The sequence below is a fragment of the Trachypithecus francoisi genome, unplaced genomic scaffold (assembly GCF_009764315.1).
Source record: "Trachypithecus francoisi isolate TF-2019V2 unplaced genomic scaffold, Tfra_2.0 Lachesis_group1, whole genome shotgun sequence".
In the NCBI taxonomy this organism is placed as follows: Eukaryota; Metazoa; Chordata; class Mammalia; order Primates; family Cercopithecidae; genus Trachypithecus; species Trachypithecus francoisi.
Window position 1 is genome coordinate 177,872,562 of NW_022681454.1, and position 26,698 is coordinate 177,899,259.

The 26,698-nt window shown below is 46.3% G+C and overlaps 2 protein-coding genes across 3 annotated transcripts in view; both read right to left on the reverse strand.

Annotated features, from left to right (window-relative positions):
* Nucleotides 1-3,846: 3,846 nt before the first annotated feature.
* LOC117086187 (SAP domain-containing ribonucleoprotein) lies at nucleotides 3,847-4,721 on the reverse strand. The gene has a single exon (XM_033215787.1). It carries the CDS (start codon nucleotides 4,712-4,714, stop codon nucleotides 4,082-4,084), a length of 633 nt encoding a protein of 210 aa, XP_033071678.1. The 5' UTR covers nucleotides 4,715-4,721; the 3' UTR covers nucleotides 3,847-4,081.
* A 2,426-nt stretch (nucleotides 4,722-7,147) lies between these two features.
* Nucleotides 7,148-26,698, reverse strand: part of ENPP6 (ectonucleotide pyrophosphatase/phosphodiesterase 6) — a 118,441-nt gene continuing 98,890 nt past the window's right edge. The window contains exons 7-8 of one of the 2 annotated variants that reach the window (XM_033215788.1): nucleotides 13,343-13,466; nucleotides 7,148-7,375 (exon numbers count right to left, since the gene is read on the reverse strand). In XM_033215788.1, coding sequence (XP_033071679.1) covers nucleotides 7,170-7,375; nucleotides 13,343-13,466 — 330 coding nt within the window. In that variant the 3' untranslated portion in view covers nucleotides 7,148-7,169. Of the gene's footprint in view, nucleotides 7,376-13,289; nucleotides 13,467-26,698 lie in introns of both variants that reach the window. The other variant, XM_033215790.1, reaches the window with a different exon arrangement.

The window sequence follows — 26,698 nt, forward strand, 5'->3', positions numbered from 1 at the left end:
AGCAAAGACAGACAAATACCAATAAGCACATGACAGGATGCTCAACATGACTCATTACTGGGCAACTGCAAACAAACCCACCATGAAATGCCACTTCACACTCTCTAGGATGGTTGTAATTAAGAAGGACAGCTGGTACCAAATATTGGCAAGGATGCAGAGAAATTTGAACTCCCCTACACTGTTTGTGGGAATGCAAAATGGGGCAGCCAACTTGGAAAATAATCTGATAGTTCCTCAAAAGTTTAGCATAAAGTTACCATCTGACCCAGAAGTTCCACTCCTAGTGGCAGACCCAAGAGAAACAAAAACGGGTCCACAAAAATGTGTTCTTGAATGAAACACATGATGGAAATTGAAAAAGTGGGAAAAACTAATGTCCATCAATAGGTAAATGAATAAATAAAATGAAGTATATCCATACAATGGAATGATTTTTTGTAAATGAAAGGAATGAAGTACTGACTCACGCTATAACCTTGAAACAATTATGCTAAGTGTAAGAAGGCATCTGCAAAGGACAGCGTATTGTTATTCTATGAAATGTCCAGAACAGGCAAATCTGTAGAGCCAGAAAGTAGTTTCGTAGTTGCCTGGGGTGGCAGTGGGAGGAAATGGGGAGTGACTGCTAGTGTACTAATGGGTTTAGAATTTCTTTTTGGAGTGATAAAAATGTTCTAAAATTTGTGATGGTTGCACAACTCTGTGAATATACTAAAAGCTGTTGAATTGTACACTTCAAATAGATGAATTGTATGGTGTGTGAATTCAACCTCAATATATTAAGTGCTATATTTTTAAAAAGTTAATATGCATAGTATATTTAAAATATAATTCCCTCCCTCCCTCCCTGCCTCCCTCCCTTCCCTCCTTCCTCCCTCCTCCATGCTTAATTTATAAGCCTGAGATAGAATACGTTTAGATCCATGAAATAAAGCATAATTATATTGTTAGTGGGGTAATAAGAAAAGATAGCAAGCCAAAAGTGGAAAGTTCATTTAATTTGAGAAACTACAGACAGAGAGGATATCTGAGTTTTAGGCAAGTCTCCTTAATGATATTTATTCATTTTTTTATCAACATATTTATGGGACATGTATTAAACATTTGAGGCACTGTACTAGGTGCTACTTTATGATTTCACAGCAACATATATTTTCCATAGCACACACCTGAGACCAAGTTTTAAATGTTTTATAATCAGTCTGTTGAGGCTACATCCTTCCTTTTTTCTAGCAAGTCATTTACAGTAGCTGACTTTGGTCTATCACAAATTGCTTACAAAGATAAAACCCACAATCACATTTGGAAATCTCTTGCTATTTACAGAAATGCAAAGCACCTTCTTAGAAAATTCACAAAATAGCTGTGAGTCTTGAACAATGTCTGAGTGTGTCTTGTAGCACCGTTGGGTATCTCAGAGCCACAGGGAGTGGGGTGTGGAGGAACCAAGTCTGCATTTTATGGGTCCTCCCTCCACCACTGGGGCTGCAGATCTACTTTGGTTTTGGAGGGCTGAACATTTGACCCAACCGAGGTTAGTGGCTGGTGTCAGTCTCATGGCCCCTGGAGATATGGGCTGATCATGAAATAGCTCTCAGAAGAACTGGGTCTACAGGATCAAGTCAGAACCCACCTCTTCTCAGAGCAAACCCAAGCCTTGGGTCCACGTGACTTCAAAGTGCTATCTCAGGACCACCCCAGACCCTCTGAACCTGCATGTCTGGAGGTGGGTCAGATGAAGCTTAAAAGCCCAGGAAGTTTGCAAACTACTATCTATGATGAACTCAGCTCTGAGGTGGACTTCCAAGGTCCCTTTGAAAGTAAAGGAAACTAGGACCTTATAATTGAGGACTGTTGGAGGCTAAAAGGAATCCCCTGGGCTGATCTAGCTTATGCTTACTTCTTCACAACTTAATTGAATTGGATTCTGGAGATTAGGCATATGGACAGGAAGAGTGGCCACTCACCTCATCTTTATTATTATTATTTTGTCTTTTTTTTTTTTTTTTTTACTTTAAGTTCGGGGATACATGTGTAGAACATGTAGGTTACATAGGTATATGTGTGCCATGGTGGTTTGCTACACCTATCAATCCATCATCTAGCTTTTAAGCCCTGCGTGCATTAGGTGTTTGTCCTAATGCTCTCCTTCCCTCTGCCTCCTACCTACCAACAAGCCTCGGTGTGTGCTGTTCCCCTCCCTGTGTCCACGCGTTCTCATTGTTCAACTCCCACTTATAAGTGAAAACATGTGGTGTTTGGTTTTCTGTTCCTGTGTTAGTTTTCTGAGAACAATGGCTTCTAGCTTCATCCATGTCCCTGCAAGGACATGATCTCATTTTTTTTTATGGCTGCACAGTATTGCAGGGTATATATGTGCCACATCTTCTTTATCCAGTCTATCATCAATGGGCATTTGGGTTGGTTCCAAGTTTTTGCTATTGTAAATAGTGCTGCAGTAAACATACATGTGCATGTGTCTTTATAATAGAATGATTTATAATCTTTTGGGTATATACCCAGTAATGGGATTGCTGGGTCAAATGGTATCTGTGGTTCTAGATCCTTGAGGAATTGCCACATTGTCATCCACAATGGTTGAACTAATTTACAGTCCCACCAACAGTGTAAAAGCATTCCTATTTCTCCATAGCCTCACCAGCGTCTATTGTTTCCTGACTTTTTAATAATCATCCAAAAAGAGCCCGTATAGCCAAGACAATCCTCAGCAAAAAGAACAAAACTGGTGGTATCATGCTACCTGATTCAAAGTATACTACAAGGCTACAGCAACCAAAACAGCATGGTACTGGTACCAAAACAGATATATAGACCAATGGAACAGAACAGAGACGTCAGAAATAACACCACACATCTGTAACCATCTGATCTGCAACAAACCTGACCAAAACATTCTATGGGGAAAGATTCCCTACTTAATAAATGATGCTGGGAAAACTAGCTAGCCATGTGCAGAAAACTGAAACTGGACCCCTTCTCTACACCTTATATAAAAATTAATTCAAGATGGATTAAAGACTTAAATGTAAAACCCAAAACCATAAAAACCCTAGACAATACCATTCAGAACATAGGCATGGGCAAAGACTTCATGACTAAAACACCAAAAGCAATTGCAACAAAAGCCAAAATTGACAAATGAGATCTAATTAAATTAAAGAGCTTCTGCACAGCAAAAGAAATTATCATAAGAGTGAACAGGCAACCTACAAAATGGGAGAACATTTCTGCAATCTACCCATCTGACAAAAGTCCAATATCAGAATCTACAAGAAACGTAAACAAATTTACAAGAAAAAAAAACCCCATCAAAAAGTGGGCAAAGGGTATGAACAGACACTTCTCAAAAGAAGACATTCATGTAGCCAACAAGCCTATGAAAAAACTTCATTATCATTGATCATTACAGAAATGCAAATCAAAACTGCAATGAGATAGCATCTCATGCCAGTCAGAATGGCGATTATTAAAAAGCCATCTCATCTTTAATCTGAGGCTCATTCCTTTCATTTGTCCTCAGTAGACCAACCCAATTATCTTTGTCCTGGAATCAGCAGTGAAGTCGAAAAGTAATCCAGGAGAAAAAGTGTCTATACATATTCCTAGCAGATTTTACTCCTATGGAAAAAAACACATTTAGAGAAAGTGGAATTTTCCTAAGGAGAACAATGTAATTTTAAAACAAAAATAAAAGGGAACAAATTTTCACCAAATAATTAAGCCATCAAAAATGTATGCATTATTTAAGTAAAAAGTTTTCTTTTTTACCCTCAGTGTCTGAATTTTCTTTTTTTTTTTATTTTTTTATTTTTTTATTTTTTATTTTTTTTTTTTTTATTAACGAGCAACATAATCAAAAACAAAAACACAACAACCTTAAAGCTGAAACAGCAATAAGTCAAACTGCTGCCGCAGTTCACGGATGTACCTGGGGTACATGCTCCCTCATTGCGAGGCAGGACGTAGGCACGTGACTGTGCATTTAGGCATATATGTGACCAAGAAGAATGAGAGAAATGGAAAACACTGGAGAACAGAAAGTATCAAGAACTTTTCATCAGGCAATCCCAAAGCGCTCTGCTCTTTTCCTCTTCTTTGCCTCTGTATCCTCTGTGGTTCCAGTTCCAGCTGAACTTGTGACAATCCCAAATCGCTCCTTCCTCTTTTTCAGTTTCTCATCATCTTCAGACTTTCTGGAGATTGAAGAGACATTCAAACCAAATCTTTGAGCTCTTTCCTTCAGCTTATCCAAGTTAACCATAGGTTTGTTATCAGATGACAGACCTTTTGTTGGAACTGAAGAAATCCCAAACCTAGCTGCCCGAGCAGCTTTCTTACTCTCCAAGCTCACAGGTACATTGAATCGTTCGGCCCTCTTCTGCATTCTCTCAGTCTGTGGTATTTCAGATGTAATTTTCACCACTTTCTTCTCTGCTGCCACATCAGCAGTTTTTTCAGGGGGTTCTTCCTCTTTGACAGGCAGCTCAATGGGCTTTGTTTCTTCTTCCTCTGTTTCATCTCCCAGTACATCTTCTTCATTTGCCTCCTCTTCAGCATGTTCTTCAAGATATGCCTGGAGTCTGTGGATAAGATCTTGCTTTATTCCCTTGGTCTCCAAACCACGAGCAAGACATTCTTGCTTTAGTTCAGCAAGCTTCAGCTTATGGAGCTCCACCGTTTCGGTCGCCATCTTGTTACCCCTTCTGAATTTTCTTTATTGTTTACCAGGATTCATGATTCCTTTTGTAACTTGTTCTCAGTCATTTATTCAGTTGAGTAATTACACTTTGTCAGACAAATATCTAAAATTTTATTATGTAACTTGCAGATTTTCAGGACAAGTGAAGGAGGAAAATGGCAGAAGAGTTCAGGAAAGACAAAAATGCAAGACTATGTCAAAGTTTATGCCTCTCTTGAGTTTGATGATCCACTTTTAATTTAATCCTCTGAATATCTCTTGGGGTTTCTTCCTTCACAATGGAGGAAAGTGGGCTCCACCGAATTCATTGGAACACCGTCCTTTAAGGAGAAAGAAACTCTGAACAACAGATGTCTTTTTCAACAACTACTGCCGATGTTTTGAAAGTTCTCATTTGTTTTCAGCTGGATAACAAAGGCTGAAGAGTCGCCTTCTTTCCCGTTGATCCGATGGTTTACCGACGCTTTTAAAACACATTACATAAATCCTTAGAAATCTTTTGTGAAGGTAAATTCAGTATTTTTAAGCAGTAATCCTTTGCTCTTATGATTCATGGCATGGAGACAGCACGCAGTCTTCCTGAATCAAGGTGAACGCTGATATTCAGTTTTCAAGGGAACACACCATAGGAGGCCTCCATCGTCCTGAGGAGACCTGGCATATTGCCTTTTCCCAACAAACAGTCTCATTTGCAGATGTACCTCAATTAGTGCAAACTTTTTTTTTCTTTCTCTTTTTTTGGGGCGTTGGGGGATGGAGTCTTGCTCTGTTGCCCAGGCTGGAGTGCAGTGGTGCGATCAAAGCTCACTGCAGCCTTGACCTCCTGGGCTCAAGTGATTCTCCTGCCTCAGCCTCCCGGGTAGCTGAGACCACAGGTGTGTGCCACGATGCCTGGCTAATTTTTTTAAAATCTTTTATGTTTTGTAGAGATGGGGGTCGCCCTGTATTGCCCAGGCTAGTCTGGAACTCCTGGCCTCAAAGGTTCATTCGTCCCTCCTTGGCCTCTGAAAGTGTTGGGATTACAGGTGTGAGCCACCATGCCCAGCCCAAACTCATTTTTTAATGCAATAATACTGTATGCAAGTATATATATATATGTATATAGGTATGAATGACCATGTAAAAAGGCAGTTATCTCTTGTGTTACAAGTTCCCCTAGAGCAAACACAGATGACTACGCTAAAAATATTTCAACTCAGGCTCCATGGCTCTTCTCAAGGGTATCAAAAGAACTTAGGTCTCAAAGGTGGTACTTTGGCCAAACTGTTTCCTAATCAAATGACCAGTTAATTGGTCAGTGACTGGGATTCTGCTCCATCGTGCTCTCTCCTTTCTCCACCAAGCACCATTTTCTTTGGAGTTCTGTGCCACTCAAAGACTGTCATTAAGCAAGCCATGCTGCAGGAGTACTGGTGCCCAGGACTGAGACTTAGTGCATCACCTCTCCAAGCAACCCACTGAGATCCTTGCTGATGCCTCCACATTCTCATCAGTGAGCCAGCGCTTTCCCAGCCTATACTACCATGTCAGGGACTGCTCTTGTCTGCACCCTGTATTGGGAGCCACAGAGTGGCAGCGTCTGAGGAAGCCTTTGCACAGGTGGATGGGCAGGGCAGGCAGCCAGGCAGGCCATTCATCCGTCCATCAACAAGCAGGGCCTGCTGTGTGCCAGGCTTCATGCCATGATGTACTATGTGTGATAAGTCTCACAGAAACCCATGTCCATCAGAAGCTTTTCTGCTCCTCAAGGCAAGGGAGAAATTTTTGTGCACTCAGACTTTGGGAGGGGACTCGTGTCTTTCACCTTGTTCTGTGAGTTCTCCAATCCTTAGTGATTTCTTTATTTTTTGATTGATTGGTGATCCATGCTAAGTTATGTCCTTTCTGGAACTCAGTATAAGATGAAAAAATTCCATGAGTTGGGTCAGAAATAGACAGTAGCTTTTGCTTTCGTGTAGACCTCCTTTTATCGGGGATGGAAGGGACAGTACAGGATTGTGGCCACAGACACTGAGGATGGCTCCTGGGTATGGACAGGGCACAGACAAGGGCCTGGTCTGAGGGGCTCCTTTGTGCAAGGTGGGACAGAGAGGGGCCCAGAGCCGCATCTGTCTGCAATGTCCACTCCAAGTTTGGTTGCTGCAGGAGCAGGTCCCCGCTCAGAGAGTTCATCCTGAGTAATGTGAAAAGAAAGGAGAAAATGACATATAACTGAACAAATGGAAAGCTAGGATTTTTCTACCTTCTGGAAAAACAAGGTTTGTATCTTTTTTTTTTAACAAGTAGGAACTTTTATGTATAGAATTATCCAAGAATAATATATTTACAATGTGCATGGCCTTGATTATGTTAATGAAGCTATTATTCACACACGAAATGAAAATCATCCAGCTTTGGAGGCCCACTTTGCTGATGGTGTTTTTCTTGGGACAAGCGATAGGATCAGTTATGCAAGCAGGAGGAGAACGATCAGGGCCAGGGCGCAGTGGCTGGGCTGGACAGGCGGGGCGGTGCCGGTGCCGTCTTTCAGCATGCACATCACCCTGGACCAGGACCCGTTGTTGGGCAGTGGGGTGATGCCCACCACGTTGCACATGACGTTGTAGACGTCCACCGATCTGATAGGAGCAGCTCTGAAGTTGGATTTGAAATCTGAAAGGGAAAGGCAAACAAACAAGTTGTCATGGCAGCTCCGGGGCAGAGGTGGGCTGAACGCAATAAAGAAGAATTACATTCAGGCTGCAGGTGGCATTGAGATTAGGGAATCAGCTCCATCAGTGGGATGTGGCCTAGTGAGTGTGAACATAGAAGGGTCTCTGGAAGGCTGTAGGTTAGAAAGGGAAATAGCTTTCTATGGCTCATGGAAATGAATTTCTTTAAAAGACAAGCAGCAGAGCCAGGCTTGGGGGCTCACACCTGTAGTCTCAGCAAGTTGGGAGGGCGAGAAGGGAGGATTGCTTGAGCCCAGGAGTTTGAGACCAGCCTGGGCAACAGAGCAAGACTCTATCTCTAAAAAAATTTTTTTAAACCAGGCATGGTGGTGTGCTCCCAGCTACTCGGAAGGCTGAGGCAAGCAGATCACTTAAGCCGAGGAGTTCAAGGCTGCAGTGAGCCACGATGGTGCCACTGTACTCCAGCCTGGACAAGAGAGCGAGATCCTGTCTCAAAAAAAGGTAATCAGCAAACAGACTTTCTTTGTGCATAACTGTGCTTTCTTTGTGACAACAGCACTTTCTTTGGGAGGCTGTGGGGAGGCTGAAGGGCGGGCCATCTGATGCTTCTCCATGTCTGCAGAGTGCAGTAGAGCCTATATGGTCACAGAGTGACTGTCTTGCCTTTAACCAAATTAAATGCTATGTCATCTTCCAGAACATCTATCTAGCCAGGATCGACAGCCAGACTGCCAGTGTCTACTGCAGAGGCCACGCAACAGCCAGAGTGCCAGTGTCTACTGCAGAGACCACAGGATAGCCAGAGTGCCAGTGTCTACTGTAGAGGCCGCACGACAGCCAGAGTGCCAGTGTCTACTGCAGAGGCCACATGGTAACTCAAGAATGTTTTCTCACTTTGTAGTCCCATCGAGGTCACAGGTCTTGAAGGAATGTGAAACTGTGCAGTTTTCTCGGTGCTGGCTAGCTCAGCAGCCACGGCGATGGTTTCCTAAATACATTTGGAAGATGACTGGAACACTCTTGGGGAACATTTTACCAAGAGATAAAATAAATTAGCCATGTGGAAAATGAGCAAACTGGTATCTGAATCAGGGATCCATGTGCAGGCTCTCAGACATCTAATGGAGAAGACCACTGTGCCTCTGCCCAGAGTGGCCCCAAGCTCAAGAGTCAGGTAAGAACACACAGGTAAAGTGGCCATGCCCAGCATCATGAGCAAGGGGCACCGAGGGTGACTCCGCAAGCCTTTGGAGGGATTTCAATCAAGGGATTTCTCCTCCTCTTCAGGGGGCAAATGAGAGATAGAATTCAAAGCACTTGTCCATTTAAAGAGTGAATGTAAGATTTTAGTAATACACATAAGAAGCTTCACTTTTAGGCTCCAAACCAGAGCTTCCAACAAAATATCCAATGCTACGTTAAGGTTGAATTGAGGGAGGAGATTTGAGCCATTGATAAAGGCCTGTCCCTGTGCTTTTTAGTTCCCCTACAACTTTTGAAGGAAATGAGTTGTTTGGGGCCTGTAAAGCCAAGTTTTTAAAGATATTAGAAAATAATCTTTATAACTGCTTCGCTAAATAATCATAAATACTTCCATTAAAAAGCAAACAAACACCACACGGCAATATATTCCAGAGGTATCAACGCCAAATTCTGCTCCTCTATTTATCCTGGAAGTATAAATTGGGAAAAGGTTAAATATAGACACTTCTGCCACATAGTATGTTAGATCCAGGGCAACTGCCCAAGTAGCACGTGTTGCTCCCTTTGGAGAATTAAAGTTGAATGCAATATAAAGAGGTGTGTGGGCTCCACCACCAGCCTGCCCCCAGCATACACTAGCTGGGTGACCTCAGGAAACAGGCATAGGAAGTCGTCATTCCTGGCACGTTGTGTATACTCAGTAAATGGTCACTGCTATTATTAATAAATATGTATGACAAGGGCCAATTGTGGTTTGAATATATTCACTCTGTAAATTATTTGGAGGGTTCACTTTTCTTCAGGGGCATGGCGGATAAGGGTCAGTTTCTCCTCAAAGTAAAAATTAGTTTTAAGAAATGTAAAACCTGGTTAGCCACGGTGGCTCACGCCTATAATCCCAGCACTTTGGGAGGCCGAGGTGGGCAGATCACCTGAAGTCAGGAGTTCAAGACCAGCCTGGCCAACATGGTGAGACCCCCGTCTCTACAAAATTTACAAAAATTAGCCGGGCGTGGTGGCAGGCGTCTGTAATCTCAGCTACTCAGGAGGCTGAAGCAGGAGAGTTGCTTGAATCTGGGAGGCGGAGGTTGCAGTGAGCCAAGATTGTGCCATTGCACTACAGCCTGGGTGACAGAGCGAGACTCTATCTCAAAATAATAAATAATAATAGTAATAATAACAACGTAAAACCTGCCCAGAGAGGAGAAAGGAAGGGCTGCCCCAGTATCCCAGCCCCTCTCAGTATCGAGGCAAATCAGACAATCGGAAGAGGATAGTAGTTACACTTCCCATCCGGGGAATCAACTGCAGCATGAGAAACCAGTGGAACGGTTTTGTTCCAGCGATATGGAAGCAGCTCTTCTATCTGCTTCTTCTCATGTGACCTGTATGTGATAATCCTACTGCCACATGGGGCCATGCCTGGCTGTGTGTGCGTGGGAGGGCATATGAGGCAGTGGACCATAATAAGCCCAGGTGTCCCCCAGCCTTTCAAATATCCACTTCTGGATGGGCACTATGGCTCACACCTGTAATCCCAGCACTTTGGGAGGCTGAGGCAGGAGGATGGCTTGAGGCTGAGGAGCGCAAGACCAGCCTGGGCAATATAGCAAGACCTCAACTCTGCAAAAATAAAAAAATTAGCTAGGTGCGGTGGTGTATGCCTGTAGTCCCAACTACTCAGGAGGCTGAGGCAGGAGGATCTCTTGAACCCAGGAGATAGAGGCTACAAGTGAGTCATCACGTCACGGCACTCCAGCCTTGATGACAGAGAGAGACCGTCTCTAAAAAACAAAACAAAACAAAAATCCTCTTCTTTAACACTTCACAGGAAAAACTGAGATCAAATTCTTCTGACAAAAATATTAGAAAATATTATCTTTTGATACTGAAAATATGAAATCAAATTCTGTGCATTTAAGCAGAAAGGAGAATTGAGATTTCTTTCCCATCCCATCTAGTTCATGGCCTCCTGTTCTGCAGGGATAGTGCTTTGGGCTCAGTGCAGAAATGATCCAGGCTGAAATGAGAAAGCTTTTAGAAAATTCCTGAGTAGCAAAACAACGCCTGATCCAACTGAGGACTCAGACAGGCTCTACTAACTCAAGATGGCACTTCAGACATGGACTAAGAGTCCAAGTTATCCTCGCACGTTTACATTTTTTTGGTTATTAGAGAAGATGTGTCTCTTACAGAGAGGAGGTTCTGCAGGCTTACACTGTGCCTGGCCACCGGGGGCTGCTTTCCCAGTGAGGCTTGCTAGCTCTCAGGCTGCTCACCGACTCACACTCCTGCTGTCTTATCTCGAATGTGGAGTTCTCCAGGGCAAGATTAGACCGTTCAAATTAGAAACTGGGATTAACAAGAGAAAGGCTCTCCTGCAGAATTACTTCCCTTTCTCTTTGCTGGACCAGACTCATTGACTTCTAAGGCTATGTCTGGGCAGCCGCAGTGATGCTCAGCTTTCTCCCTAAGCAAGAAGCACACACAGTTAATCAGGAGGGATGCACCTTTATCTCAAAGTGCAGCTAGATAGCTATTAAAGGCCTTGCTCTTAAATTTTCTTCTCAGTAAACAGCCAGTGTGTAAAGCTGTTTAATCTTTCATGAGAATTGGAGCCAGAACGTGATGGTTTGCGGGAGGCTCTGGACGCTGTATCTGCCTGGAAACATTTTGCAATTAGCCCAGTCCATTTTCATCAGGGGTCATCTATCTGTCTGTAAGAGACTGGGAGCTTTTAGTCTTAAAGGAGCCTATGACGGAGGCCTCTGTTAGTGGACAGAATCTCTTCACTGAATTTTAACTTTAAGCTAATGCAGCTTTGGGTGCCTTGTTTGAAATTTGGGGTTTGGGGCTAGGTTTGGTTCTGCTTTAAAATATTCCTGAGACTCGGCCGGGTGCAGTGGCTCACGTCTGTAATCCCAGCACTTCGGGAGGCTGAGACAGGTGGATCACCTGAGGTCAGGAGTTTGAGACCAGCCTGGCCAACATGATGAAACTCCATCTCTACTGAAAATAGAAAAATTAGCCAGGCATGGTGATGGGCTCCTGTAATCCCAGCTACTCAAGTGGCTGAGGCAAGAGAATGGCTTGAACCCAGGAGGTGGAGGTTGCCGTGAGCTGAGATCACACCACTGCACTCCAGTCTGGGTGACAAGAAACTGAAACACACACACACACACACACACACACACACACATATATATTCCTGAGACTCTCACTTGTATATAGTCCTTCCCAGACAACTGCTTTGCATTCATGATCCTATTTCCCTCATCTGGGAATGGAGGGTGCCACGCTTTTGAATGAAAGCCTAGCTGACCAGTGTTCTCCCAAAGAAAGACCATGACCCTGGAATGTATCCAATGTAATCCAGCAGTTACCCTCAGCGTGCTCCATTCCTAATTCCTTTAGCTTTGGGGCTCTGCATGTCTGACCTGGGGTTCGGCTGACAGGGAGCCCCTGATAACTATTATTGGTTAACGGCAGCATCTTCAGAACCCTCTCTTAGGCCAACATCATGAACCCTGTTAGTGTTCCACGAATTTGCTGCTACTGCTTCTAATACTCCCTTGAGGACTTGGGAACCTGGATCACATGTGGAAAGGGATTTGGACTAATGTGTTTCCTAAGCTCAGGCACCCACGAAGGTTGCAGAAACTGACACCTCATAGTTCTTAACAGGGATTTTGTGGAAAGTAGAGTGAACCGTGGTAGGCCGAATAAGGGATGCTGACATACGTCTTTGATCTTACTACATTGAAGAGATAAGCAGAGCTTGTAAATGTGATGTCTAACCTATAATTTGAAAGGCAAACATGGACTTTTGGGGGCTGAAACATTTTGACCAACATCTAGAAAAAGGCATTCAGAATACAGGTATCAGGGTAAGCTGCTTATAAATTAGTACAGGAGGAGGGACTGTACTAAGAAAGGATAGCTCATGAACCAGTCAACTGGTTGGTTGATGGCTGATGGCTGTTGAATGCTTTTTTCCCCTTTTAAATTTTTGTTTTTGGGAGAAGAGGGTGTTCAGGTAGTAGTAAGATCTTGAGTGTTTGGCAAACTTTTCCGAAGTATGAATTGACAGGGATCCATCTGTTAAATCAAATGACCAGATAGGCCTTCTCCATCTCTCCTCTCCTCTAGCCCTAGGAATTAATCTGGTCAAGGAAGACAAAGCAAATTTGCTCTCATCCAAGGCATCCCTCGTCATTCTGGCTCATTCTCAAAGACAGGCTCAAGGTCATTTCCGCGCCTGCCCTTGAGCACATCCCAGCTTCTGGTTGGGCCCTAAACTAAATGAGCCTCCCTGAGGTGGGTGCTGTGGGAAGGACTGTGGAAGAGCCAGACCTTGAGAAGCAATCACATCAACTGTGAGACTCACAGCTGTCAGCAACCTGGTGTCCGATAAGCTTTCCTGGACATCAGATAGCTGTGAAATAACATTTTGATGAATTAGGTAAAAAATGAATCACAAACATGTGGAAGACATTTTCTTCACTGCACTCAGGATTTAAAATTTACGAGGCAAAGTATTTGGCTACATTTGCCAAACCCAAGAAGCATTTGAAAGGAAGCCAACAAAAGATGTTTCATGGAGACCGGCTGGGTTTGCTCTGCTTGGCTCATAAAGAGGGTCTGTAAGGAAATCTCTGCAGCCTCTCCTGGCACCCGTAGCCTCCACTTACAGACACTTCTTTGGGAATGGGGTCTGAGAGGATCTGGTCATTTCCTCGCCTACCAGGTCCAAAGGCCAGGAAGATGCCCCGCATGTCCATGAGCTCGTTGTCGTAGCCGTGCCATCCACGCTGCCAACCTTCCCGTCTGCTGGTGCTGTTCATCCAAAACGGAAGCATCTCTCGATTCTGAAACCAAGCAAGGCAGACACGTGACTCTGAGTCCTGAGTGGCGCTGAGCGGGCATCTGCTCCACGCTGCCACTCCAGCTGGGGGCGCTTTCCTCCTCTGCACACTGACTGAGCCACCCAGCCTCCACTGCCACTCTTCCTGCTCCAGGCGGCTCAGACCTTGGGCAGCAGCCTATTCAATTGCTAAGTGCTCTGGTTAACAAGATGTTTTCCTACATGGGGCTGAATTGTGTTCCGTAATCAGTTTTAGAGCCACTAAATATAGTAAGTTAGTGGCAGAAGGGATGTTAAAGTGTATCTGTGGTGTCATAAAAAATGTATTTGGTCTTTGTCCCAGGTTTCTAACCTAGAGCTCTGAAAACCAGGGGTACAATTTCCTGAGTGATAAGAATGTCTTTGGCTTTTCATTCAAAAGGAGCTATTTTCTCCCACACCTGAATTAATGCTACTGAGAGGGGTCCTGGGGTTGGGGGCTAGACAGCTTCAGGGTGGAGGCTGGCCACCAGAGGAACCAGATCAGAGGAGGGGAGAGGGGTTGGAGACTGAGTCCAATCACCTGACCCATGATTTCCTCACTCGTGTCTGCTCAATGAAGCCCCATGTGAAGCCCACAGGGCGTGCGGTTCCGGAGCCCCTGGGGAGTGGAAGCTCTGTGTGCCTCACTTCCCATGCTTTCTCTCCCACGGGCCTCTCGATGTGGTGTCTCCCTAAGGGCCATCCATTCCAATAAAACAGTCATCTTAAATGTAGTGTGCTTTCCTGAGTTCAGTGATTTGTCCTAGTGAATGATCAAACCTGAAGGGTGACCCCTCGAATGTAGCCAAATCAAACACAGGTGCCGGCATCCTGGGGACCTGGGACTTGTGGCTGGCATCTGAGTGGGGGCTGCCTTGTGGGACGGAGCCCCTTGACCTGTGAGGCCCACTCTAACTCCAAGTATTGTTGTCAGCATTGAACTGAATGGCGGGATATCCAGCTGACGGAGAATTGTTGGGAAACATTATCTATCTAATCACATTTCCTAGCAAAGCAGCTGGAGCCCAGCCTCAGCACATCCCAATGCCCTTTCCCATGCAGCCCACCCTGCCCGTCTTCCTCCTAGCCCTGACCTTGGGAGCAACTCCAAGCCAGCCTCCTCTCCTCCGTTAATGAGCACACTGGAAGATGGCACCTTTGCTCCCCTTTTCCAGGCTTTGCAGATCTTAATTTCCCTCAACCACTCTTCCTTTGGGAGGGGTTCCAGAACCATCACTTCCCATCACCCTTCTTTTCTTCAGAACCAAATTTTCTTAGACTACAGCTGCTCACTTGCTATGAAATAGAGGACTGAGAGAAGGCTTTGCAAGTCCTATGGAGGCTGCAGCCAGCTGGGCGCAAGCCTAGTCATGCACCACAGAAGCCACTCATTCTTCTAAGACCTCACCAAGGATGAATGGTCCATCCTTGCTAAGCAGGTTTCAATATTACAAATATTTACTACTTCAAATGCAGGAGGTGGAACAGGCTGGTGGTGATGAATGAGTAGAATCAAGACCGCTAAGCTACCGGCAATGTACAGGTTGGCTCTCGAGACCAGTAACAGTATCATATGTTTAGTGAGCCAAGCAGTTCACCAAGAGCTGACACCAACATCCACTTAACCATCACAACATCCCAGTAGGGATGATACCATTTCCTCCGTGTTGTAGTTGAAGAGACTAAGGCTCAGAGAGGTGAAGTGACTAAGTCAGAGCCACACAGCTAGTGCAAGGCAGGGCTGGGATTGGAACCCAGGTCATCTGTCTCCCGGTGCCTGGGCCCCTTCCACTCCGCACTGTCAGAGGTCACTGCAGTGCTCCTGCTGACACTGGCCAGTGAGGTGTCACCTTGCACCTCACATCCTCACTCACAGAGTGTGACCAGACACAAAGCACTAACAGGATTTTGGAACTGGGTTGGTGCAGTTAAATCGGGTTAAACTCCCGCTGCTACTTTCTAGCTCTGGGATCTTGGCTATTTCACGTCTGTGAGCTGCAGTCTCCCTGCTGGCCCTGGCCACCTTGCAGGGTCTGTGGGGGATGGCACGACTGTGTGCGAAGTCCCTGACACACAATAGGTGCTCAATAGGTGGCAGCGGTCTGGTCCGCAGATGCCCCTGGTGGTGGGGCCAGGCACCCAGGCCGTATGCAGCCGGGCAGTGTGGGTCGTGAGGGCTGAGCCTGCTTGTGCTTATTTAGCTGTCATATCACATTGCACAGCCATCTGCTCTCACCCCATAAATCGCCCCCTCGCACTGCAGCTTTCCAAGTTTCTCCGTTTCCTGAGTTTCCCGCATCCCTCGTCCCTCCTTCTCCAGCTGTGGCTCGTGTTTTTCCATGGGAAGGTTTCTTTCACTTACTGCATCTCTAACTTTCTCTTTTTCTTCCTTATCTGTCCATGGTGATGATCACAACACATCCCAATTTAGTCTCGTCAGCTAATTTAATGTGTTGCTTCTCCCTCTCACAGTCTACAAGGCGGTGAGCACTGAAGCACGAAGTGGAACTCTTTTGCTATGAACGACCTCACCAATTATGAACCTCATAGTCTGCGTGTGCCATGACAAAGAACAGAAGCAAGAGAGATGAAGCCCGACGGCCTAGATTCCACAAATCAACACACGCAGCCATGAACACCCCAGCCCTGAAGGTAATTTTGGATCTTTCTAGTCATAGGTAAATTGACTCATTTTTATTAAAATAACAAGTTGCCCCAGAAAAACAATTGCTCTTACTGATGAAAACATCATAGCCACCTGGCGGGTCAGGTGCACAGGCGACTGTGTAGCTTAAGTGATGGACTCAGCCTTCATTTCACAATGCTGTGGCGATGATTTTCTTCTTTTCCCTCTGCCAGTGACTTTTAGCACCTTTGTTTTGTACCCCACATTATCTTTTCAAGGGCATACAGCTGAGGCCAGGCCTACGAAGAAGGGCCTGCCACACGCCTCTCCACCTCCACAGCGGGAATCCCCACCTGTGGATCCGGAAGCTCCTGGTTGGCCTGCTGACCCCATCCAGCCTCTGCGGGGCCCAGGGACTGCCACATAGCGCCACCTAGTGACATTCAGGGAGGCGACCCAGCCCTCCGGATCTGGCTGAAGGTGAGAAACAAGGGTAGACCGTGGGCTTGTGTGTGTGTGTTCAGAGGCAGGGGGGCCTCTAAGTGGGATCCCACTGTAGGGTGGGCAGCCAATTCCCAGGGTGGCAGGAAGCACCCGGTTCTCCTGCAACGTGTGCTGGAGGGAGTGGCTCCCAACTCATCAGCTGTTGGGGAGGGAATCCACTCCATGCAGGCAGAGAAGGAGTGGGGGGCCCCAGGTGAGAGGAGTCCCAGGCGATGGTGGAACGTCCTTGCCAGCATGTAGGAGAAGCCCAAGATTTCAGGGCTGGTTTATTCAGTTCCACAGACATGCATTGAGCGCTGGATTCATGCCAGGAACTCGGCTAGGTTTCTGGGGTCAGGAGCACAGAGGTGGAGGGCGGCTCCTTCCCCTAACAGAGCTCAGCTTTAGTGAGGGAGGAAGGAGGTTGCAGCTGCTGGGCCTTGACTCCAGAGTAAGTCGGTACCAGGAGTGGGTGCCCAAGGCTAAAGGAGGGAGGGAGGCTCAGGCCCCAGGGAGGCCTTCAGTGGAGGGGACACAGGAGGAGGCTGTGGGGAAAGTCCGTCAGTGGGGACGCAGCTGTGTGCATGTGTCCTACATGCATGTAAACACGTGTGTGCATGTGTGTGTGAATGTGTGTGTGCATGAGTATGTATGTGCCTGGGTATGAGAGTGTGTGTGAGTGCATGAGTTGAAGCATGTATGTGTGTGCATGAGTGTGTATACGTGTGTATTTGTGTGCGTCTGTCTGTGTTGTGTGTGTGTGAATGTCTATGTGTGTGTGAGTGTGTGTAGCAGTGCGGTAGGGAGGTGGAGAGGAAAAGTCAGGATGAAGAGTCCACACAGGGAGTCCAAATAAAGAGGGTGGGGTCACTACAAGGGTTCTGCAGTGAAAGAATCCTGGGAACTCCAAGAGCAGGGGAGCCCTTGAATGGCCTAGGTGGGAAAGATGGAAAGAAAGCTGCCATCAGAGAGAGACGGCTGGCAGAGCTGGAAGGGGAGAGGAACTGGGTTGTTTTGCTAGCGGGGTTGTGGCAACTAAACAGGGTGATCAACTCTCCTGGTTTGTAACTGAGAGAGTTTTAGGGATGCAAGACTTTCAATTTGAAAACCAGGACAGTCCCAAGTGAACCAGGACAAGTTGGCCACTGTACAGTCAGCACTATATTAGGAATTTAGATAACATCTTCACCCACGGTGATGTGCTCAGTGCTTCCCAGTGCTCTCCAGGACCCCTCCTCTAGACAGGGGTAGACAGCAATGCCAGGACCCTCCTTGATGAGCCCCTCAACCAATTAATCATTTCTAACAGGAAGGAACCAGAAATAAATCGCCCCACACCAGGAAGTGCAGTGAGAAGCGGCTGAGCGGTTGCCTTCAGGCTTGGGCAGTTTCATGCGGGTGCCTGCATTCTATTTGGGTGCCTGCACTCCATCGCCAGCTCCCCGTGATAATGCCTGTTATATGCTTGCATTAATTTGGGTAGCCAAGGAATAATTATGAGATAAGGGTTATAATTTCTAGACCAGGCCTTTGTCTTAATCATCCTTAGCATTAAAATGAAAAGAAAATGCAACACTCGCGCTTTACCTCCAAATCAGAAACCCAGTAAATACAGTGTGTTCTACACTTGCCAGGGCCCATCCGTTTGCATTCAGCATTGTAGGATCCCTTTGTGTGCTGTGCTGAGCTGTGCTGTCTGGGGAGCACACCCAGAAATGCGAGGCTGCGCTGGGAATGAAGGTGCAGGCAGAGAGAGGGGTGGAGGGACAGGAAGAGGTGGGGAGCACCGAGTGGTCCATGTTCATTATTTGCTGTTGCACATGGGCAAGGTGTGGCTTTGGCAAACTCTAGGCGCATTTACTTGTCTTTTCATGATGCATTTTTGGAATACATGAGCATATATATTTCTCACCCATTCCTTCCTGTCTCTCTCTACCATATATAGGAGAATGATTGCAAAGCCAGGAAGAATAGCAGAGGAAGCTGGTGGCCAACAGCTGCCCAACGTCCAGCCTCCAGCTGTGTCCTACATCCCTAAATGACTCCTCTCAAGGTGGCGGGAGAGTTGAAATCTTGTCTTCCCTGGCATCCCACCCAGAGTAGAGGTGCCGTTGCAGGGCCTTGTCTGTTCCCTCCTGTGCTGCCTGGTGCTGCCTCTCTGGCCTTCTTCCCACAGGGGCCACAGCGTCACTCCCTGCTGGAAACCAGGCTGCTCACCATCCACACCAGTGCATCCCATGCTGGCTGCACAAGGACCACCCTGAGCTTGGCCTGGACCTGGCTCCTGGATATTTGCATTCAGCAGGTCAGGAGGAGTTGAGGAATCTCTTCTGAATGTCCCCCAGGTGGTCAGGATATGCAGTCAGGCATGGGAACCCCTGGAAGCTGCTCACCTGGCATCTGCCATGGGCCATGTAAAAGGATGATTGTCCTTTTCTGAGAAGTGCCTGAGATCAGATACTGTGCCTCATCTCCCTTTGTGTGGCCCTGGGCATAGCAAAATGGGCCCTCCCTCTTGCAAAGTTCAAAGGGCTTCAAGGGACCACAGAATTAGGCACAGGATCAGCTGGCACAGGGCTGCTTTCCAACAGGCAGGAGTCAGGGCGGCCGTCCAGCTGCTCCAACAGGTGCTTCATTCTCAATGGCTAGCACCCAAGGGGTGCTGGTTGTTACACATTTTTAACTATCGTGTCTCCTTTCAACTACTGAAAGTATCATTCTCATGAAGGTGGGGTTAGGGACCCAAGTTCTTCCCTTTCTCCCTTGAGGCATCACAACAGGTCTCCAGGAAACTGGGGGACAGCGTTGAAATCTGGTCAGATTAAAATAAAAGGTGAAACCTATCTAAGGTGTATTAGAGGCCTAATAAAAATCCACATTTTTCTTCTAGGACATGGTTGTAACAGAAGCCTCCCACCTCCCTGGAAATACAATACACTTCTGACATCCTCCCAGTCTAAGAAAAGTCACCAATAATGTTCAAGCCATGGGTGGCTTCAGTGAAAACTCTGGTGGAATGATGACAGTTTGGCTGGCTTGGATGGTTTTGCTGCTAGTGTGAAGGTCGAGATATGGTTTCTATTATAAACCACGCTTTCTCGGATTTTGTGGCATTGCTATTTTAAATTGTCCTGCAAAGAGGCTTCCAGCCAGCAGGACTCTTTGGAGCCTGTGGGAGTGGTGGTTATGAGCCTTTGAGATGTGTTTGCCGCGTGCTGCTCCAAAGACATGTTCCTCTAACCATTTCCCTTTCTCTATCTTCCTAAAACAGAATGGAATTGCTCAGGCAGCAGACCCCTGGCCTGACCCTAGAGAGCCTCTGGCCACACACTGCTTGATCCTCGAAATGGGAAATGCAGGCACAAAGTCAGCAGGGATCAGAGACGCAGACGTTCTCGGAGTGGAGCGAGGCGCTGGAGAAAACCACTCCGCGGATGGGGTTTCTTTCTTCTTCTCTTTTTTTTTTCCGAATCACGTGGATTGCAGTGCAGCCAGGCCGAGAAGGGATGCCTATGCTCCCACGCAGCTCACACAGACCGCCCTGGTCACCACCAGAACGCATGCAGCTTCCCGCCCCACAGCTGACTTCCTGAAGCTCAGGCAGGCCTGGACAATACCACACAAGCTGCCACTAAAGCTCCGAAGCCACGTTTTCCAGATTGTCTTGATTTCCCCAGATATTTTGGGTCCAGGCCTCACAGCCGTTCAACCACAGGCTTTAGAATTGAGCCTGGCATTTCATATCCTTTTCCAGTTTTCAAAATAAGTCTCTCCTCTGGAGAAAAATATTGGCCTCCTTTAGAAGCTTGGGCCTGAATTTGCTGCATTTCTCTGAAGTCAGGCAGGGGTCCGGACCATGTTCTATGATCTTTCACCAAGCTCTGGGGAAATCTTTCCCCATCCTACCTTCATGAGCATGGTGGCATAAGATGGACACTGTCCAGGAGAGGCTGCAGGAATCAGCCCCTCAGGGCTGTGTCTCAGACTTGGACTGTAGCTCTGGGTCCACTGATGCGAGGAGAATTCGTGCTTTCAACATCTCTTCCCTGTTGGAATCTCTTCTGGGGCTACTAATAATTAGCCAGGGTTGAAAGCCTGACTTCGCTTTCTTCTCTGTTTACTTGGTGACTGGTTTACACGGTGACCGATTTACACACCAGCCAAGTGAACAACCTGTCAATAAGTAGAGTCAGGAATCAACTGCCTCAATATTTAATAATTAGTACCACCCACTAACATCTACTGAGACTCTACTGTGTACAAGTTCATGATGGGAAACAAAGGTCAAGATGCCAAAGACCTGTCCTCAGGGAGCTTCCACTCTAGGAGGGCAGAGTCCAAAACAAATAAACAAATGTAGCATCAGGTCTTACGGAATTCCAAGCTGGAGAACATTAGCAACTCTTGAGTGTTTCCTGGAAGAGATGGAGTTTGATTTGGCCTTTGAAGGATAGGGAGGGATTGGCACAGAGAGGGCATTCCAGGGATTCCACTGATTATTTATTAGGCTGATTGAAGTTACTTGGGCGAGCTCGGTTACCTCTCCCTGACCACCAAATTCCCAACACTTAAGTTTTGCAATGGAAGAATTGTTTTCACAACCAGAAAAATTTTGGTTCTGGTATATGCAAATCACCCATGTTGGTGATAAGAAAGAAAGGGGTTGGGGTAAGGAAGAAGAAAAGGAGGTAAATTGGGCTTGGAGCAACTATAGAGGTTTTTGCAGTATGAGCAAAAAAATTTAAAAGGACAATGGTAGAACTTCTGTTTCTGCAAGTGGGAAGGAGCTGAGACCTAGCTCTAGACCCCACAGAAGCCAGAAGGGTGAGTCTGTAACTGGGAAACACGAGGTCAGAAACACATTGAACATTCTGATGAAATGTTTGGAACATCTTAGAAGAACTGGATGGGACTGTGTGCTTCATGGCTAGACTGGAATTCAAGTCCTGGGTTTGTTGCTCAGAGATTTGTAACCATAGGCATGGCACCTAAAATGCTGAGCCGCCATTAACTCAGTAAAATTGGGATCGCAGTATCCACAATGCAGAGAGAGTGAACTGAGGAGGTACCTAATTCCAGATAGCCACTACTGTTGTGGTTGTTACTGACCAAAATTTTAAAAAATCCCCATATATTTATTATGTGCAAAATAAAAAATAACTTGATGTATATGTCATTGAAACTTTTGGGAGGGCCATAGGGAGCTCTTTCCAAAGTCTACAATGATTCAGGTATGAAAAATTAAGATTGTTGTTCACAGCAACCAGTATTACTAATTAAAGGTGGGTGAAATCACACTGACAGTCTGTTTAGCAGGTCAGTGTAAGAATTTTCATGGAACTGCTCATGACCTCAGATCTTTGACTCTGTTCTTCCCATGAGCTGTGAATTACATTGCCCTGAGATAATGGACCATGATCCTACCCTGGAAAAATTCCCTGTGGTTTCCCATTGAACTTAAGATAAAAAAATACCTAGTTTTTTGTTTTTTTATCATGAGATGGAATCTCACTCTGTTGCCTAGGCTGGAGTGCAGTGCCGCAATCTTAGCTCACGGAAACTTCCGCCTCCCAGGTTCAAGTGATTCTCCTGCCTCAGCCTCCCAAGTAGCTGGGATCATATAGGCACGTACCACCACGCCTGGCTCATTTTTGTATTTTTAGTAGAGACGGGGTTTCACCATGTTGGCCAGGCTGGTCTCAAACTCCTGACCTCAGGTGATCCTCCTGCCTCGGCCTCCAAAAGTGCTGATATTACAGGTGTGAGCCACCATGCCCGGCCACAAAAATACCAAGTCTTAAGATAAAAAATACCAAGTCCTGGGCCAATGGTCCCTTGCTTACCTAAGCAGCCCCATCTCGTTGCCACGTCCCCTCTCCTGGCTCCCCACACTTGGCCACCTGGCCCATTCTTTCCATTCCTCTAACTCTCAGAGGTCTTTCCTGGCTCAGGTTCTTCAAGCAGCCCGTTCCCTCAGCCTGGAGAGCACTTCCTCTTCCCGCCTGACCGCTGAGAACTCCTCCCTGGGTTTCAGCCTCAAGCTCTCTTCTCAGAGAGGCCCCCGCAGCCCCTCATCTACATCGGGCTCCTGTTTCCCCCACCCCGGTACCCTCTTTCATGGCACTCTCTGTGTCCATGACAGCTCTTACCATGGTGATTTATTGGTGTGGCATGTGTGTTTATTTAGTATCTAGTGCCTTCACTAGCAGGGAGAGCGGGAGGGGGACAAGGACTTCCAGTGGCTCTCCACTGTGGAATTAGAACTTTTCATTGGCCATCACATGTAGTCGGCACTCGGCACACATCTGCTGGTTTGCTAGGCGCATGATGGCTGACGCACACGGCCTTCACAGTTGGGGATAGAAGAGTATGCTTGAGTCTGCTGCAAACTGCCCTTCTCCACTTGGCATTTTGCTGTGTTGTGCCTGACTCTCCCATAATTTAGCATCACCAAGCCTGCCTCCTCAGTGTCCTTGGCCCACCACGACATTGTGACAACCCAACCTGCCCCAGGCCCCTGGGAGAGGGAGTGGCAGGGTGACCAGCGGAGAACCCCAGTGGAGCCAACCTGGGCAGGGCTCCCGTGCTCTGGGGAAGAGCGTGATCTTCATCCCCTGACGGGAAGACGCAGGGCAAAGGCTTGCCAGAGGACAGGGACCAGGTCTCAGGCAGGACTTCCATGAGGAAGGCCCATTTCCTATCCTTGAAGCAAAGAACTTGGCTGGTGTGGCGGGCTCAGGCTGGACCCGTGGAGGCAGCCTGTGCTTTACCTCTTTCTGTTTTATCCTATGGGGATAAGAACACTTTCAGATTTCTCTCCTTTCAGGACAGGAGGCTGGAGAAAGGACTGACAGCAGTTGGAAATCCAGCTGGTTTATTAAAGAGTGCAGGGGCAGAGGCAAACTAGGGGCCCCTGGCCAGGGGGCTTGCTTTACTATGGCAGGGTCAGCAATCCCGCTGGATGACTGTGTAATCCTAGCACTTTGGGAGGCTGAGGTGGGAGGATCACAAGGTCAGGAGTTCAAGACCAGCCTGGCAAATGTGGTGAAATCCCGTCCCTACTGAAAATAGAAAAATTAGCCAGGCATGGTGGCAGACACCTGTAGTCCCAGCTACTCGGGAGGCTGAGGCAGGAGAATCACTTGAAACTGGAAGGTGGAGGTTGCAGTGAGCCGAGATCCCGCCACTGCACTCCAGCCTGGGTGACAGAGCAAGACTCCATCTCAAAAAAAAAAAAAAAAAAAAAAGACAATCTGTTCCTGTCTTTATCTTTTTCAGTGACGCCTCTCTAAGAAATCCTAAGAAAAAGATGAACTCAATGAAGTCTTCCTGTTAGTGCCGCCGCCTTAAAGTCTGCAAGACTTAAATCGATGGTAGAAAGTTAGTGTGTTTTGGGGAAGGGCATTTTTACCAAGGAAACCGAATCTTCCATGTTTCTGGGATGGCGGCTATAGGCAGAAAGGAGTGGGGGACAGGACTCTAGTGGCTGTCACCCAGCATCACCGTGTCCTGACTCAGCTGTTTTCCTAATCATGGCTAAACCAGAAACCAGTCTCATCTGCCAGCTGAACTCAGACCCAGAGAGACTGCTTTCAGGCTGAGAGTCTTGCCATGCCACAGATGTGAAGTGTAAGACAGCCCTGAAATGTCATCGCATGCACTGTGGATGGGTGTGTAGGTTTCAGGGCAAAACATAACATTCTTTTACCATTTGGGGAGAAGTTTTGCGAATAGGAATGTGAGAGATTAATAGCCTTGGCACAGAGCAGAAACAAGGATATAGAATGGGGTTTTTAATTCTCTGTTGTCAAGAAAGTACAACAAACAATAGAATGATGTCAAAAAAAAGAAGTTTAAGCCAATAACGAAAGAATGGGCACTTGTTTTTGGGATTTCTCAGAAAACAAATAAATAAAGCCCCAATGTTATATTAAAGTAGAATCAGAAATTTTAACTTTTACATATGGTGTCTTCATAATAAAAATTTGCAAATTCCAGGGTAGAAGTAAAATGGTTAAGATATTTAGTCTAGGAAACCGCAAAGAGTCATTAAAAGATATCTCAGTGTCTCTCAGGACTCAGGGACAATTATGATTTTCCAGAGAAACATATATGTTCATGAATATAGATGCTGTAACTTATATTAATGGAACTGATTGTTCTCTTTGGATTAGCTTCTTGGAAGCTCAGAACCACATGTGTGTTCCATTTTATTTGGCTGTATGTTATTTTCAGAACTAACAATAACAGCTGGGTGCGCTGGCTCACGCCTGTAATACCAGCACTTTGGGAGGCCAAGGCGGGTGGATCGCTTGAGGTCAGAAGTTCAAGACCCTCCTGGCCAACATGGTGAAACCCCATCTCTACTAAAAATACAAAAATTAGCTGGGCATGGTGGCAGGCACTTGTAATCTCAGCTACTTGGGAGGCTGAGGCAGGAGGATCTCTTGAACCTAGGAGGCAGAGGTTGCAGTGAGCTGAGATGGTGCCACCGCATCCCAGCCTGGGTGACAGAGTGAGACTCTGTGTCAAAAAACAAAACAAAACAAGAAAACAACAACAAAACAAACAAACAAACAAAACTAACAATATCCATGATGCAGAGTCATTAGGAGAATTAGAAACAGGAACTAGGATGCACTTAATTCAAGATAGCTATCATTATTGCAGTAGTTGCTGTTGTCATTGACTAAAATTTAAACAAATTTTTCTTGATGTATTTATTATCTGCAAGGTATAAAATAACTTTCTATGCATGTCATTGAAGCTTTGGGGGAGGGGTCATTCTAGAGTTGCTAAGGATCTGGGTGTGATGCATGAAGATGAGTTTTGCAGCCCTTATCATTAGTAAGTAAAGGTGTGTGAACCACCATGGATAGTCAACTCTCATCTTTCAGAGCCAATCTTATTTTTTCACACCCTATTTATCTTATTTCTGATGTTCTTTTTTTTTCTTTTTAAAGTTCCTGCTTCACTTATCTTTGAAATTGCCTAGAATCTTCCTTTGGAAATGATTGTATATTTTAAAATGCTGCTCTAGTAATTGTCAACAGCTAGGCATTCTTCTTTTCTGTTCTGTGGCTTCTCCCTAAGACGTACAATACAGTACTGGTTAGCCCTTGCTAACTGATGGTCTCACTTCTCATTTACTCAGACAAACGTGTGTGTGTGTATGTGTCAATGCGTACAAAATACATAATAGAACGTAACATGGTTAACACTAATTTGTCATTTCCTACAGGGGAGCAGGTACTCGGACCCACAGCAGAGTACGGGGCAGGAGGATGCGGGGAGATGGAAGGGAGCAGGCACTTGGACCCATAGCAGAGTGCGGGGCAGGAGGATGCGGGGAGATGGAAGGGAGCAGGCACTTGGACCCACAGCAGAGTACGGGGCGGGAGGATGCGGGGGAGACGGAAGCAGAGCCAGGGGAAGGAGGACGTGTCCTCACACTTGTCACTGGGCATCCTGAGTGGGCCAGCCAAGTCAGAATGGGGCAGAGGCTGCCGTTTGTCCTCGCTCTCCCCTCACCCCTTCTTTCTGTTCTTTGTTTCAGGGTCCCAGTCTGCCTGACTCCTGGTCTCTGTTTCACTTTTGTCCCGTGATTGGGACCCCCTGGTCTGCACTTCAGCACAACTTCAGATCTCAGAACCAAAGCTGACCCAAGGCGGGAACTTCCTAGCCCCACTAGTCAGCTGATTGATGAGACCAGGGGAAGTCACTAGGGGGTTCTGGGCAGAAGCAGATTTACAGCTTATGCACCAAGGTTCCTCATGTGTGTGAACTTCTTCCAAATCCCTGTACCTAATTTTGTATTCATAATAGTGTACGTTTTCTTCTTAAAGAGAGATCCCCTTCACCTTAATTCCATAATCTTCAGAGTCCTACAAAACCCGAGTCTGGCCCTGGTTCTGGTATGTATATTTTGCTCCTTGATAAAAGTAGGAGATGTGTAAACAGAACCCACACCCTTTCTTTCCTGCTTTGCAATGTCCTGATGGGATATGATGTGATGTGTGATGTGTGGAGCTGCAGCAGCCATCTTGTGACCTTGAAGAAAGCCAAGATCATTGCAGAAGAGCTGGCTTGGGCTGTGATATAATTGA

Excerpts from the sequence above, each read along its gene's own strand:
- LOC117086187 (XM_033215787.1), bottom strand. The coding sequence starts at position 4,714 with ATGGCGACCGAAACGGTGGAGCTCCATAAGCTGAAGCTTGCTGAACTA.